We start from the raw sequence: 13,619 nt of genomic DNA on the forward strand, positions 1-13,619 counted from the left end.
CCCCCCCCCCCCCCCCCCCCGGTGGTGCATGCATGACTAATACTGAATAGCCCTTGTGAACGAGGCATCCTAACAAACCCTATGGCAGAGGTTTATTCAGGCCTATCTTCAGCCCACACAGACTGTTTCCTCAAGGTAGTTCTAGACGCTTAATTCTGGAGAGATGACTTTCTCTGTCACCTAGTGTTATAGCGACATTTGGCATATTCATTTCCAAAAAATAATGGTAACAATGGCAAGTAGGAGGCAGAATACATGAGGCCCAACTATGTCAAGTACATAAAGGCCATGAAGGTGAGCAGAGAAATTGTTCCAAGTATGCATATATTAGTTTTACAGGTTTCAGGCTACACCCTGAAGAACACCAGGAACCCTATGTAGATTAATTCATAACTCTCCCAACAGAGTTATGCACCTTGTTCATTTTGCAATTATAACACATTTAATATTGCATTCTTGTTGTTTTGTTCATCTCTGTTGTCACATTAGACTGAGGGAAAGCTTGATCTCCTTGAGGGCAATCTTCATATACAATTTATATATATATAGATATATATATTTAGCATTCAGCACAAGCTTTGGCATTAGGTAGGTCCTCAAATATTTATCAAGTTGAGGTCAAAACAAGGAAGGAAGAGAGGGAGGTACAGAAGAAAAACCCCAAATGTCCAAAATCAGTCTTTCTATTTTACATTTCATATCTTCGCTCTAGACTCAAGTTTTCAAATTCATACCAGACTCTGCCATCTGAATGTTCAGCAGAAAATTCATGTTCAAGCATTTCCAAATGGACCCCACTGCTTTTGTACCTCAAACTGTTCTGCTCTTGCTCCTGTAATTAATTTCTCAGTTAAGACGTAACTATCCAACCATCTGTCCATCCATCTTGGGAGTCATCCTCTAGTCCCTCATTTCCATAACACCCACGTGTCAATTATACTGACATCTCCGGAATCTGCTCCTTCCTCCCTCTCCCCACTGCCCACCTTCTTTCACACTCTTGTCACCTGGTAATGTCTTAAATAACTTCCAAATTGGTTCCTAGTCCTCAGCCAGGCACCCCAGCATCTACCCTTCCCCTGCCACCAAAGTTCTCTTTCATGCAGACATGACATTACCATCTACATTATCATGCTCCCTATTTTCCATAAGATAAGTCAACTATGGCATACAGAAATCATAATCTTCCAGAGCTTTCTGGGACTGATAGTCCTTCTCCAACTACACCAATGATTCATAATCCTGTGTACTTTCCTATGGGTCACTCAGTATACACAGAACACCTAGTCCGGCCCCACCTGTCTTGGCCACTCTCTGCCTACTGAACATTTTTCATGACCCAGGTTAGGTGTTACCTCTTCTGGGATATCTTCTTCAGAATATAAGTAATTGTAAATTTACCTGATCAATGGCAAAACCCTCTGGCTTTATGCTCCCATAGCACTTCTCTTAGGGCATTTAATGAGGGCCACCTAGCCCATATGAAGGCTCTGTGCAAATTAGGTAGAGGCGTCCTCTCTGGACAGAGGTGGCTCTGTGGCATGCTATCAGAATTGACAAGTGAAATGAGCTAGATTTCAACTCAGGCAGGTTGAATTTGCCACTTTGGTCAGGTTACCTTGTGCAACAAAAGAAATCCCATCCAACTGCACATGTGGGCCCTGAGAACTCAACACAATTATTGCCTTATATGCCACAGTCTTCACCACCAGCTGGTGAATTCCTAGAACGCAGTTAGATCAATTAAAATTTGTATTCTCAGAACCTAACACATAGTAAGCTTTGATGAATATTCTTTGAATTGTTGTTTTTTTGAATGAGAAGACATTGCAGAAGTTATCACAGGAAGATCTCTGATGTATATAAACATATATACTGCATGGTCTTAGGCAAATATTTTGACTTCCTTGTGCCCTAGTTTCCTCATTTATAAACTGAGGACAATACTAGTGCCTACCTCAGGCCTTCTGTGAAGATCTGATGAGAGAGTATATGGCAAAGTGACCGGCCAAGAGTATGTGTTACGCAAGTATTGACTATTATCATCGACATACAATAAATACATGAGTATTCTGAGATGAACCTTTTTAAATTTGACAACAAATAAGACAATTTTGGAGGAAGAATCTTTCTGCCTTGATTTAAAAAAACAGAGACAGGTATTGCAATTTGAATGAAAGTATTACCATTAATGTTAAATGATTGAAGATATTTCACTTAAGAGATAGAATCATAATATTTTAGAATTTGGAAGACATTTAGAGGTAATCGAAACTGCTTTTCTTATAGATAAAAGAATTAGGTTAAGTGACCTTTCCATGGGTTTTACTGTTTCTCCTTCTGGCCCTTCCCAAACATCCAGCCTCATCTCCTCACACACACACATACTGCCCCCCTCCCCCGGCCCTGACCTCCAATATTTCCCTTGCATACATACATCCAGCCCCTGTCTAGGGCACCATTAGCCTCTCCCAGAATGCACTTGCACAGATCCTTTGCCTCTGCCTGTGATAGCCCTCCTTCCTACACACCCGACTCCTGTCTCAGCTGATTAAACAGCTTCAAGTCCCAATTCGATTGTTGTGTCTTCTCTGGCAAAGCCTTCCCCTCCTTCCTCAGCCAAAGTTAGCTGTTGCCCCCTCTGTGTTCCCACTCTGTGATCATACCTCTATTTAGCACTTATCAGAGCAAGGGCTCTGAATCCCCACTGTCTAGGTTTGAATTCCAGCTCTGCCACTTACTACCTATGTTTCTCTTGCTCCTCTGTGCCTCGGTCACCTTACCTATTGAATGGGAATAATAATGGGATCTACCTTATGTATTAATTCATTCAACAAATAGTTATCGACTGCTTATTGTGTGTCAGAAACTGTCCTAGGACCTGGAGTAGTTACATGGTGAACAAGACAAAGTCCTTGTTCTCAGGAGCTTACATTGAATGGGAGGGTTGAACAATTAAAATCAAATATAGTCAGGTATAATCATTATTCTAAGGGCCATAAAAATGAACAGCAGAGAAGGAGACTCAAGAATAATGAGGGTGGTGGTGGTTGTTTTATAGAGGAGAGGCAGGGAAAAGCTGTTAGAGGAGGTGACATTTGATCGTCCCTGGGGGAAATGAGTGAGCAAGCCACACAGAAATCTAGCAGGAGTGAATTCTAGGCAGAGACAACTTCATGTGCAAAGGCCCTGGGGCAGGAAGGATGAGCTTGGGGGTAGGGGACAGAAAGGCTAACAGGGCTACTGCCAAGTTAATGAAGCAGACAGTGGAGGAGATGAGATGCTCTTTATTCCTAGCACACCAAGATTTTTGGATTTTTATCTCCTAAATGTTTCCCTAATCCATTTTTCTCTTTTCTTCATCCCTGATCTTGTATCCTATTATCCTTGATTTCTCTCCTTGCAGTCAAGCCCCTTCAAAACTATCTTCCATCACCCGACACAAGGATCTAAATACATGACTCTGACACTACTGTCCTCTGCTTTATACTTTTTCATAGACTGACCCCACACTGTCTGTAGAGTAAATCCCAGACGCACTACCATACTGGGCAAGGTCCCCTAGGACTTAGCCCCTGTCCACCTCTTTACTTCCTACTTACACATACACGCCAGCCACACCAAAGTATTGGTTCCCAGATAATGTCTTTCTGGCCTCTATACCTTGCCTTAAGCTGTTTCCTTTTCCTAAAAAACATCCCTCTTCCACAGTCTTGCTTGGCTAACTCAATAGTCAGACTCAGCTCTGGAGTCACTTGTACTCTGTGCTCTCGCTATAAGCCGAGAATGTCCTAGTGCCGCCACAGTACCACTTCCCAGCAATTACTAGGATGATCTGTTTGTACATATCTGCCTCTCCAGTTAGCTTCTAATTTTCTCAAGGGCAGACAATTGGTCCCTAATCATGTTTTGCCTCCCCAGGACATGATCTGTGTTCTGGCGAAGAGCCTTCAAGCAAGAACTATGTTCAGGCCCTTCCTCATATTGTCAGCTAAGAAGTCAATCCTGAATCTGTCCTGTCTCAGGCTCACACAAGACATAGTTGCTCTATGAGTTTGATTCAGATAAATGCATTTCAAAGGATGCCTGACAATTTTCAAGACTCTTTAATCACATTTACCTATCAAATTCAAAAAGAAGACAAAATCCACATGTCTGAGAAAAAAAGAGAACAGAAGTTGTCCTATGACTTTAGAAGGGTTGTTTTTTTTTTTTTTTAAGATTTATTTTGTTTGAGAGAGAGAAAGTGTGTGAGTGTGCGTGTGTGTGTGTGTGTGTGTTTCTTGGAGGGGAGAGTAGGCGCAGAGAGAGAGGATCTCAAGCAGTCTCCCCACTGATTATGTAGCCCTATACAGGGCTCGATTCCACGACCTTGAGATCATGACCTGAGATGAAATCAAGAGTCGGATGCCTAACTGACTGAGCCACCTGGGAGCCCCTGACTTTCAAGTTTTAACTAGTAAGTTTCAGAAGTCTAATACTTGAAGAAGCAGGCTTATTTTAAATACATCTATGTCCAGTGTCCACTTTTCATCATGTAAACAGAAGGAAGCATCCCCTGCCAAGTGTAATTTCTATACCTTTGTTGTACTTTTATGATACTTAAAAAGGTATGGGAGTGGAAAATAGATGCTAAATCAATTCTTTCACAAATCAACATATTATTTTCCTTTTTAAGCTTCTTTTTACATTAAATTCAAAGTTCTAGTTCTATTAGAAAATTAAATTGATTTTTTTAGAAGTTCTATGCACTCACAAAATGTGATTTTTTAATAGTTCCATACCTTAATTGCCAAAGATGATTTAACCTGGAGCTGAGACTAACCATTACAAAGTTTTCTGAAAGTTTAATAAGAAAGAAGAGCTAATTGATGATTGTAGAAAAGCCACTGTCCACCCAACACATAAACCAAAGATTTACTTAATATATCCCTGGGACAAACCTGCAAAATGTTGAGTCTATTGTTTTCACAGCAGAGAAGAGAGAAATCTCCCTGAATTGTTTCTACCTTCTTCTCCTCCCTCAGAACGCTTCTCCATTATTTGACCTTGACGTCCCCTTCACTGAATTTCCATAACCTCTCAGATGGGATACGAGGCCCCTCATGATCACCTAGAACATGCCTTCCCCTTTAAGACCTCCACGCACTTGAACATCCTGAGCTCTCCACTTGGAAGGTACTTTTCCTCCCTTGCTGATCTGATGAATGCTTCCACATCCTTCAGGAATTAATTCAGACATCACCTGCTCAGTGAGATCAGTGAAGAGCTCCCCTGTCTCGTTCCTCCAGGCAGGGAAAAGAGTGGTCTTTTTTGTGCTCTCAACCAATCCTATACTTTCTAACTCATTTGGATGAGTATGATGAATATTTGCTTCCTAGACTATTAGCTTCCTGAGGGCAGGGACCATGCTTATTCCTCTTTGTGTGCTCTATGACTCAGTGTCCATGTTTGTTGATTGACTGAGTGCTTGAGGCAGAGAAACACTGCAGGGGAGAATGACCCCCCATCCAAGAAGGGTTCACAGCAATGTAACCAAGTTACTCCCAGGCTGGCAAATGGGGCATATTGGCTAAATTATTGCAGCAAAAGAAGTTTTGACTTGCCAATGTCTCCTCCAGAGATCCAGCTACAGGATGAAGAACATTTTCACTAAACTCTTAATCCCCAAACTTTTCCTCTCACAACACATCAGGGACATTGACATGAAATGAGTTTAATCCAAGACAAAATGCTTTATTGAATATCATTCCTTTCCACTTCACCACAACAATTTAAAAGACTTTTATTTCTGCAAGCATTTTAAAGTCAGGAATAAACACAGAGGGTAGCGGTGAAGGGCTTGTTTACATGCCTCTATACCACCGTGTACGGAAGACATAGAAGAGTTTACATTTGGGCCATGTAAATCACCATAGAACCACATGTGGCTTACAAGGTACCTTGTAACTCATCTCCTCTAAGCAATAAAGGCTTTTTTTTTTTTTCTGGCAAAAGTTTGAGAAACTTACTGCTGTTTTCTATCAGCAGATAGAACAGATGGCTGGCACATGCCTGCTTTGCTAAATGAAATGGGCTCTCTGCAGAATTACTCTTTGATCCCTAGTGGCATGTCCATAACACCACAATGCAAAATACCACAGCATAGCAGAATCTAAACATTAAAAGTTTAAAGCTGTGTTTTTGATATGAGTACCTTCTTTAAAAAAATCATGCCCACAGAATGTAAACATATTCACATTCCCACTTTGAAACCATGGACCAGGGGTCAAAAACTGAGGCATTTCCTCCATTTGGTGACATAAAACCACTGCAAAGGTATGATGGCCAACCCCAGGAGTATGAAAGTATGCAACCACTTGGGTTGTAACTACCCAAACCATCATAACTCCATTAGGAAAAAATGCAGACAGTACACATTAAGGGACTTAAATAATAATCAGTGTTACCATAACTTACGGAATTAGAAGAAGATGGTTAAGGGTATTTGGCAGTTCCTTTGAAGAGGGAGAGGAAGTACTTGAATTAAAATTCACTTCTCTATTACCTTTCTTTCATTTTTGTCAGGGGAGAAAAGAAGGAAAGAAACGTTTTCATACAGGTCTCCTTTCCTCAACTAGTCCAGTGGGAAATTGGAGACTGCACACTGCAGACTGCCAGTTTAATGGGACCAGTGGGACATCATATCAAACACTATACTGCAAAAACAAGCTACCTGGAGCTTTAGGGGCACTTAAATGACAGAGTTGGATTATGACAGAATTGGATTATCTAGTTCATATTACGGAAACATGTCAGTAGAATGATGCCACTTTTTAAAAAAATTCACAAAAATATGAGTCCGTTTTCAGGAAAATGATCTGTTTTTGACTTTTCTTTTTGCCAACTGGACCTTCCTCATTTTAAAGCTGAATTTGGGTGCTACAGACTGGAATCATTCACGAGGACACCACTCTCCCGGCAAAGTTCTTGAGCTTCTCTTATACTTGATCTTGTGTTATTATTGTTCTTATTTCTGGCAGTTTGAAATCATTCAAGAAGTGTTTTAGTTGATAGGGAGCTAGGAAGGGTTAAGAACACATTTATGTTCCTTACATATTGATAAATATTGCACTCGAGACACTGCATCTTCAGTATATGTAGTATTTTATGTTACATACCATTATGTATGGTGATACATAACACAAAGGAGCATGTTTCTGCACTTTAACTCAATAATCAATTCTTCTCAAATATACATGTGACCACCCACTTCCCAGGGCACCAGACAAAATTCTCCTCTTCCTTTCCTGTATCCACAATGACACTTTTCAGTTTTGTTTTTAAACATCCTGCAATTGAGACAAATGAGGCTCTATCACTGACTTCCAGTGGTTATAAGAATTGTGACCACCATACATGAAAACAAGCTTACTTTAAAATCTGGACCTGTTGTTACAAATGGTTAGAGCTTGCTTGGTAATCCACGTGGTGGGGTGGAAGTTAATACTGGCTGATTATCTTTACCCAGAGAATTTCTATTCCATACACACCAATTTCACCCCAACCCTTGCCAACCATCTCAGAAATCCAGGCATTTGGTCATAAGAAGTTTGGAAAACTAGTACAAATGGCTCAGCATAAATCCATCACCACTGCTTAAAAAAAAAAAAAAGCCAACATAAAAAGAGATGCCCAATTAACTGGGTACTAGATTCATAGTACCTTAGCATCTATATGCAGGTGATAGATTATATTACAGTTACTAAAATCAAGTCTATATGATCTTTATAAATAAAAATCTATTTAAATGGTCTATATAAACAAAAAATTTTGGCCTTGAACCAAATTGGTTCATATGGAAATCAGCAGCGGTGTCCTTATATTAGAATTCAGATTTGTCTAACAAAACTTCTCATTAAAGTTTTATTTGAAAGCCATTAGTTTTAGAAAGGGTTATTTTCCAAATAAAATGTTTAATTAGTGCATCATTTAGAAAACCAAAATGGTAACTCATGGCCCCTACCTGTCCCAAATTTAGAGAAAAATTAGAATAAGGAATGCCTCATTGAAAAATATCAACTATTAAAAGTTATATACAGCAATAAAGAGTATTTTCCCTTAATTACTAAAAATCCCTTAAGCCTAAACCTCTTTAATAGAAATTCTTCTCTGATCTAAAGGCCTTGAGAAGGGGCATGTCAGAAAATGAGTATTTTAAATGGGAGATAGAGTAGAGACAGGGTTTTCTATGGAAAATGAGGATTTCAGTGAAAGAGGTCAGGTCATCTGGTTTCAGATAGGAAAGCCTTCCTAGGCAGATTTTTAGGGATCTTGAAAGAATCTGGTGAGAATCAGATAAGCATTAGTGAATTATTTGGGCTCCGTAGTTACGATCAGTCATGAAAACCATTTGTTTTACCATTTTGTTGAATGATTTATGCTGTAAAAATGATACTGGGTAATAAGTATAAGTAAATTATTTATAATGTAGAACATCATGCAAGTTTAAACTCTAAAGTATAGTGCTTTGCATACATTTAATGTAAAACAGTTTTGAAATTACAAATCAATACACACTCATTGCCCAAAAATAAAAACATAATATACACAGATGTAACTAATGTTGACATCTTGGAGAATCAGAGGTTACAGGCTGAAGATACAGTGTATTGAGTGCAATATTTACCAATATGTAAGGAACATAAATGTGTTCAAAATGCTTCCTAGCTCCCTATCAATTAAAAACCTCTGATACATCAGATGTTTATTCCTATGACTGCCTACATATTTTGTAATGGAATCAAACAGAATATACCTATTCTGTTGACCTAATCTATCATGAATATCTTTCTATGGCAGTGAGTAGATGTCTAGAATATTCTTTTTTTGATGTCTAGAATACTCTTATTAATGCTTCATTGCATTCTCCTGCCACTATCACTGGAACTCTAAGTTCTACCCATGTTTACTTTTATAAATAGCACAATGAAGAACAGTCTTGCACCTAAATTTTTATTAATATCCATAATTATTTCCTTGGGATGAATTTCTGGAAGTAAAATTTCCTAGTTAAAGGATGTCTATCAAGCTTTTTGCTATCAGAATCAAATAGTCTTGCAAAAAGCCTAACAGGGCATCAGCTACATACAAGCAGGCACCGTTCTTCACATACTCAAAACACTCTTACTTGATGTGGGGAAATGAATCTCACTGTAATTTTTATCTGCACTTGTTTGAAGTAGAACATAAAAGTTATTTCAAATGGCCCCAAGAATACTTTGGGTTAATGGACTAATAATTTATTGGAAGGAGATAACACCTACTGCCTCTAGGTCTTCAATCCTAAAGTTAGTTTAACTTTCTCCACGTGTTGCCAAAACACTTTAATATTAAGTTTAAAATTTTGTTAATCAGCTGTGTGTTTTTGCTTGTGTTGAAATCCTAAATGTTTGATATTATTTGGATGAAATAACTAGATAATGGAATGAACTTTTCATTTTCCATGTAGATGTTTTGATGTGGTTTGGCTTTAGCCAGAGATGCCTTTCAAAATACTTAATTGGTATTGAAGTGATTATTTTTCTCATCTTCAAAATTTCCATGCACTTCAAAAATTATCCTGCTGGAGTCACATAACTTTATTGAGTAAAATAAGTAAAATTTAAATAATATTTTTCAATGTCCCGCTATTAAGCATTGTGTAGATCCTGCCTGCCTCACTTACCCTCCCAACTAATTAAAACAGACACCAGAGTTCATGAAGTTACCTGTGGTAACCTATCCAGAGCAGGCCGAGCATAAAGAGCAAGATAACTGAACTGAGGTGCTAACATTGTCTTGTGTAATGAGATAATCCACAAGGGCGATCAACACCTAAACAAAAGAAAGATGCTAGAAGCTTCATCTCCACACTAGCTCCAATATCTTCTCTAATCCTTTACAAGGGACATTCCTGAGATTGACTCGCAATTCATTTTGTACTCCACAGTATGTCAGTGCTTGCAAACATGCACTATGCTATAAAGCGACAGGGGAGATGACATAGCATTTAAGCCTTTGCTTCAAATTCCATTCTCCAGAAGACAAATGCATATGAAAAATAAATAAATGAGAACTGTTGACATTTTCTGCTTCTCCTACAGTTACCAAACCCTTTCAGCCAGGAAGGGGGTGTAAGTTAAGCTATCGTCTAAGGGTTCTTATAAATTCATAAAAGTATAGGTAAAGAAAATATCCTTTTTAAAACTACAGAATTAATACTGATCTCCTCTGCCAAGTAGTCAAACACAGATAGATTCAGGTGAAAAGAAAGGAGATGGTAAAAGGCCATTCATTGCTTTATTACTGATTTTGCACTATTCCAAAATTAATTGTCCATAAAGTATGAAGAGGGAATTATAATCTCTTTAGAGATATATCTAAAGAATAATCTCTTTAGAGCAATAGGAGCCTCAGTGAACTTATCTACCAAATGGGGGTATTAGAATAGATGACCTTCCTGTTAGGAACTCTGGTGGATCCAAAACATCTATTTCTTTTTTTTTTTTTTTTTTTTACAACAATGGAAGTGTTGATGGGTCTAGATTTGGTTTATTTTAGAAAAAAAAATGAGAGAACAGACCTGAGGGAAAAAAGACATTTAAAATGGTCATGGTCACACCCAAAATATAACAGATAATTAGAGGGACCCAAAGTGGCTTTTCAATTCAAAATAATTACTTTTTATAAAGTGTTTTCTGGATCACATTCTTCATGAAAATAACCATTTAAGTAAATTTAGAATAAAAAAAGACCTGAAAATGTGATTTTAATTATAATTACAATGATTTTCATAGTGGACACATTTTACCAACTAAAGAGCAAAAGAATTTATTACTTACCCTTTGTCCTCTAGAGTAAATTCTCCAACTGCACAAAAGAAATTAAACTTATATAATATTTATCCTCCCTTTCTTTCCAAAACTGGAGGTCATTTATGTATTACTGGAACTGTACAAAAGGTAACATACAAAGGATGGTAATGTACTAAAAAATAAAAGGAATAGTCCTTCATAAAAATATATTGTAGTTTTCTTTTTCCATATGAAAGTATTTTAAATGGTACTTAAAATATCAATAGCCTGCAATATTTTACACATGTTCTTACACTTTTTGAAGTTGTGAACTTCAACCAGACCTATGTAGCATTTACACTGTTCCAGTGAATAACATTCAAAAATTTTTTCAAATGCACAATGTCAATATTTATAGGTTTTAAATTTTGTTGTAGAGTATAAATAATGTCAAAAGTGGTTGGTATATACTATGGCAAAGAATCTTTTAGATATTATGTTTTTTTGTGTTTTTTTCCCCCATATGTTTTACATATTTTATTCTGGCATAGATATTATGTTAAATTTTAATGTCAATGATCATAGAAAGAAGTGATGTTGGTATTTGTCTCCAGCAGCCTTAAGACATGGAGTCATATCAAAATAGCAAGCTTAGGAACACTGCTTACCTTTTTCTTTTGGGAATCTTTAGTTTATGTGACACGTTTAAATAAACAGGAGTTAATTCTTTATTTGCTTTGGAACTCACCTGAGAAATCACTCTTCAAAGTTGTAAAAATGTACCAGCCTACACACTACGCAGTATTACTTCTACCTGCCATCAGGCGGTGGAAATATTAAAAGGTAATTTTCTCCACCCTTTCTGGTTATCAGTACTTACCTGCCCTGCAGCTTGCCAGGTGAAATTCATGGAATGGATACTGACAGGAATAGCTGGCATTCTCTGTTGTGCTTTTCTGAAATCATGTGTAAAAGGAGCCATTTTCCCCTCAGAAACAATCAAGATATCTTCTTCAAATCCTGTTTAAAAAATAATAATAAACAAAACCATCAAACTAGGCAGACTTAAAAGAATCCAAACCAGAAAACGCACTTAAAAAGAACACTAAAGAATTGGTATGGGCCATTTCTATACACAAAGCACCTGTCTGGGTACCAACTAATTTTCCTCTGTATGTGATAAGAACAGCGCCAACAGACACATACTTTCAGGAAAGGGAGTGCACAGGGAGTCACCGGGTGCTAACAAGCGCTGGGTTCACTCTAGAACATAGGGTTGTAGAAACTAGCAACAGCATGATCAGAACACTAGATCAGCTCAGGTTTCTGGAGACAGAAGTTCATACGCTTTCAGGTGGAAAATAGCTGATTAAAAGGTGGAGGGGAGCAACCTTCCTTGGAAATTAAGTTGTAAAAACATACTTAAATGCATGCATCTCTCCTTTAACAGAAGCGCTGGAGAGAGCGAAGACACAGGTAGGGAGGGGAAGGTAGTGGGCGCGGGAGCCTTACCTATGAGCACTCTCGCCTGGTGAGCATCGATCCAGAGGTACAGGCTTTCCTCCCGCGGCTGCCCGACCTCCGCCCGCAGCACCAGCAGGCACGGGAGGATGCTCCACAGCCGGAGCGCGGCGCCAGGGAAGGCGCTTCTCGGGGCCATGCTCCTCCGGACCGCCCTCCCGGTGGCTCTCGCCGCTGAGCCTCCTTCTGCCTCACCTACCCAACCTGCGGCCGGTCAGTCCTCCCTCAGCCAAAGCTATGCGCGCTTAGACGGCCCGGCGTGCCGCCTCCAGGCTCCGGTGCGAGAGAGCCCGCGAGAGCCAGAGGAGGTGGGAGGGGAGAGCGGGCGCCGGCGGGGAGGCGGAGGGGGCGCGGGAGGGAGAGGGGCGGCGGAGACGCAAGACTGGCAAAGCAGGAGATGCCAGCACGCACGGCGAGGCCAACAGCCCCAGGGTTAAATACCGCGGGAGGGGAAGAGCGGGAAGGGAGGGCGCGCGAACGAGGTGCGAGCGAGGAGTGGCGAGGCGCAGGTGGCCGCCACTGGGGGGCGCTAGGGGGCGCGCGCGGGCGGCGCGGGACCCTCGGAGGCCGCGTCCACGCCGCGGGGCGCGGATGCGAGCGCGCGCGAAGGGGGCGCGTGGTGTAGGCGGTTGCGGAGAGGGGCGTCGAGTGGGGCCCCTGGGACGTCACTCGCCTCTGCCTCCTGCTTGGCGAGGCAGGGCCTGAGGGAAACGGGGAGGGCTGACACGCACGCCTTGATTAAGCGCCGAGGACAGTCATGATAATGAGGGTGACGACGACGACGGCAACGAGTTCCATCCCCATGCCGGTGCCGAAGGAAGGCGCATATTCCTCCACTTCTCCCTTCCCGCCGCTACCATTCCTTTCTGAGCCGCTCGACGCTGATAACTTGGCGCGTTGCCATCCGTGTAAAACCCGACCCGCCGTCCAGGGGTGCCCTTGATGGCAGGCGCTGGGCTTGGCTCGGGGCGCAGGGCTTCCACTCCGCACTTGTCAGGCAGCAAAGAGGGTGCTTTCACAGTTGGGGAGGCTCTTCTCCCTGCCCACCCGGCAGCGCCGGGAAGAGTTCCCTGGACGCTGGATGGCAGGCGTACCTGACCCTGTCGGGGATAGGGCTCTTAGTATTTGCCGAGGTTTCCAGAAACTTGGGGTACTGGTACTGAAATCACAGGCGCTTGGGGGCAGGACCAAGGCTCTGGCCTTGTCTATGCGAAGAGTAGTGGGCTGGCAGTGGGCTACAGCCGAACATAGCCACCCGACCCCAGCAGAAGGGATTTAACTTGC

The 13,619-nt window shown here is 40.8% G+C and overlaps 1 protein-coding gene across 1 annotated transcript in view; it reads right to left on the minus strand.

Annotated features, from left to right (window-relative positions):
• WIF1 (Wnt inhibitory factor 1) overlaps nucleotides 1-12,803 on the minus strand; it is a 67,777-nt gene extending 54,974 nt beyond the window's left edge. Inside the window, exons 1-2 of the mRNA XM_006731925.3 lie at nucleotides 12,327-12,803; nucleotides 11,695-11,834 (exon numbers count right to left, since the gene is read on the minus strand). Of these exons, the coding sequence (XP_006731988.1) occupies nucleotides 11,695-11,834; nucleotides 12,327-12,474 (288 nt within the window). The 5' untranslated portion in view covers nucleotides 12,475-12,803. The remainder of the gene's footprint in view (nucleotides 1-11,694; nucleotides 11,835-12,326) is intronic.
• Nucleotides 12,804-13,619: the final 816 nt, after the last annotated feature.

The sequence above is a fragment of the Leptonychotes weddellii genome, chromosome 5, assembly GCF_054177405.1.
Source record: "Leptonychotes weddellii isolate Sample4059 chromosome 5, ASM5417740v2, whole genome shotgun sequence".
In the NCBI taxonomy this organism is placed as follows: domain Eukaryota; kingdom Metazoa; phylum Chordata; class Mammalia; order Carnivora; family Phocidae; genus Leptonychotes; species Leptonychotes weddellii.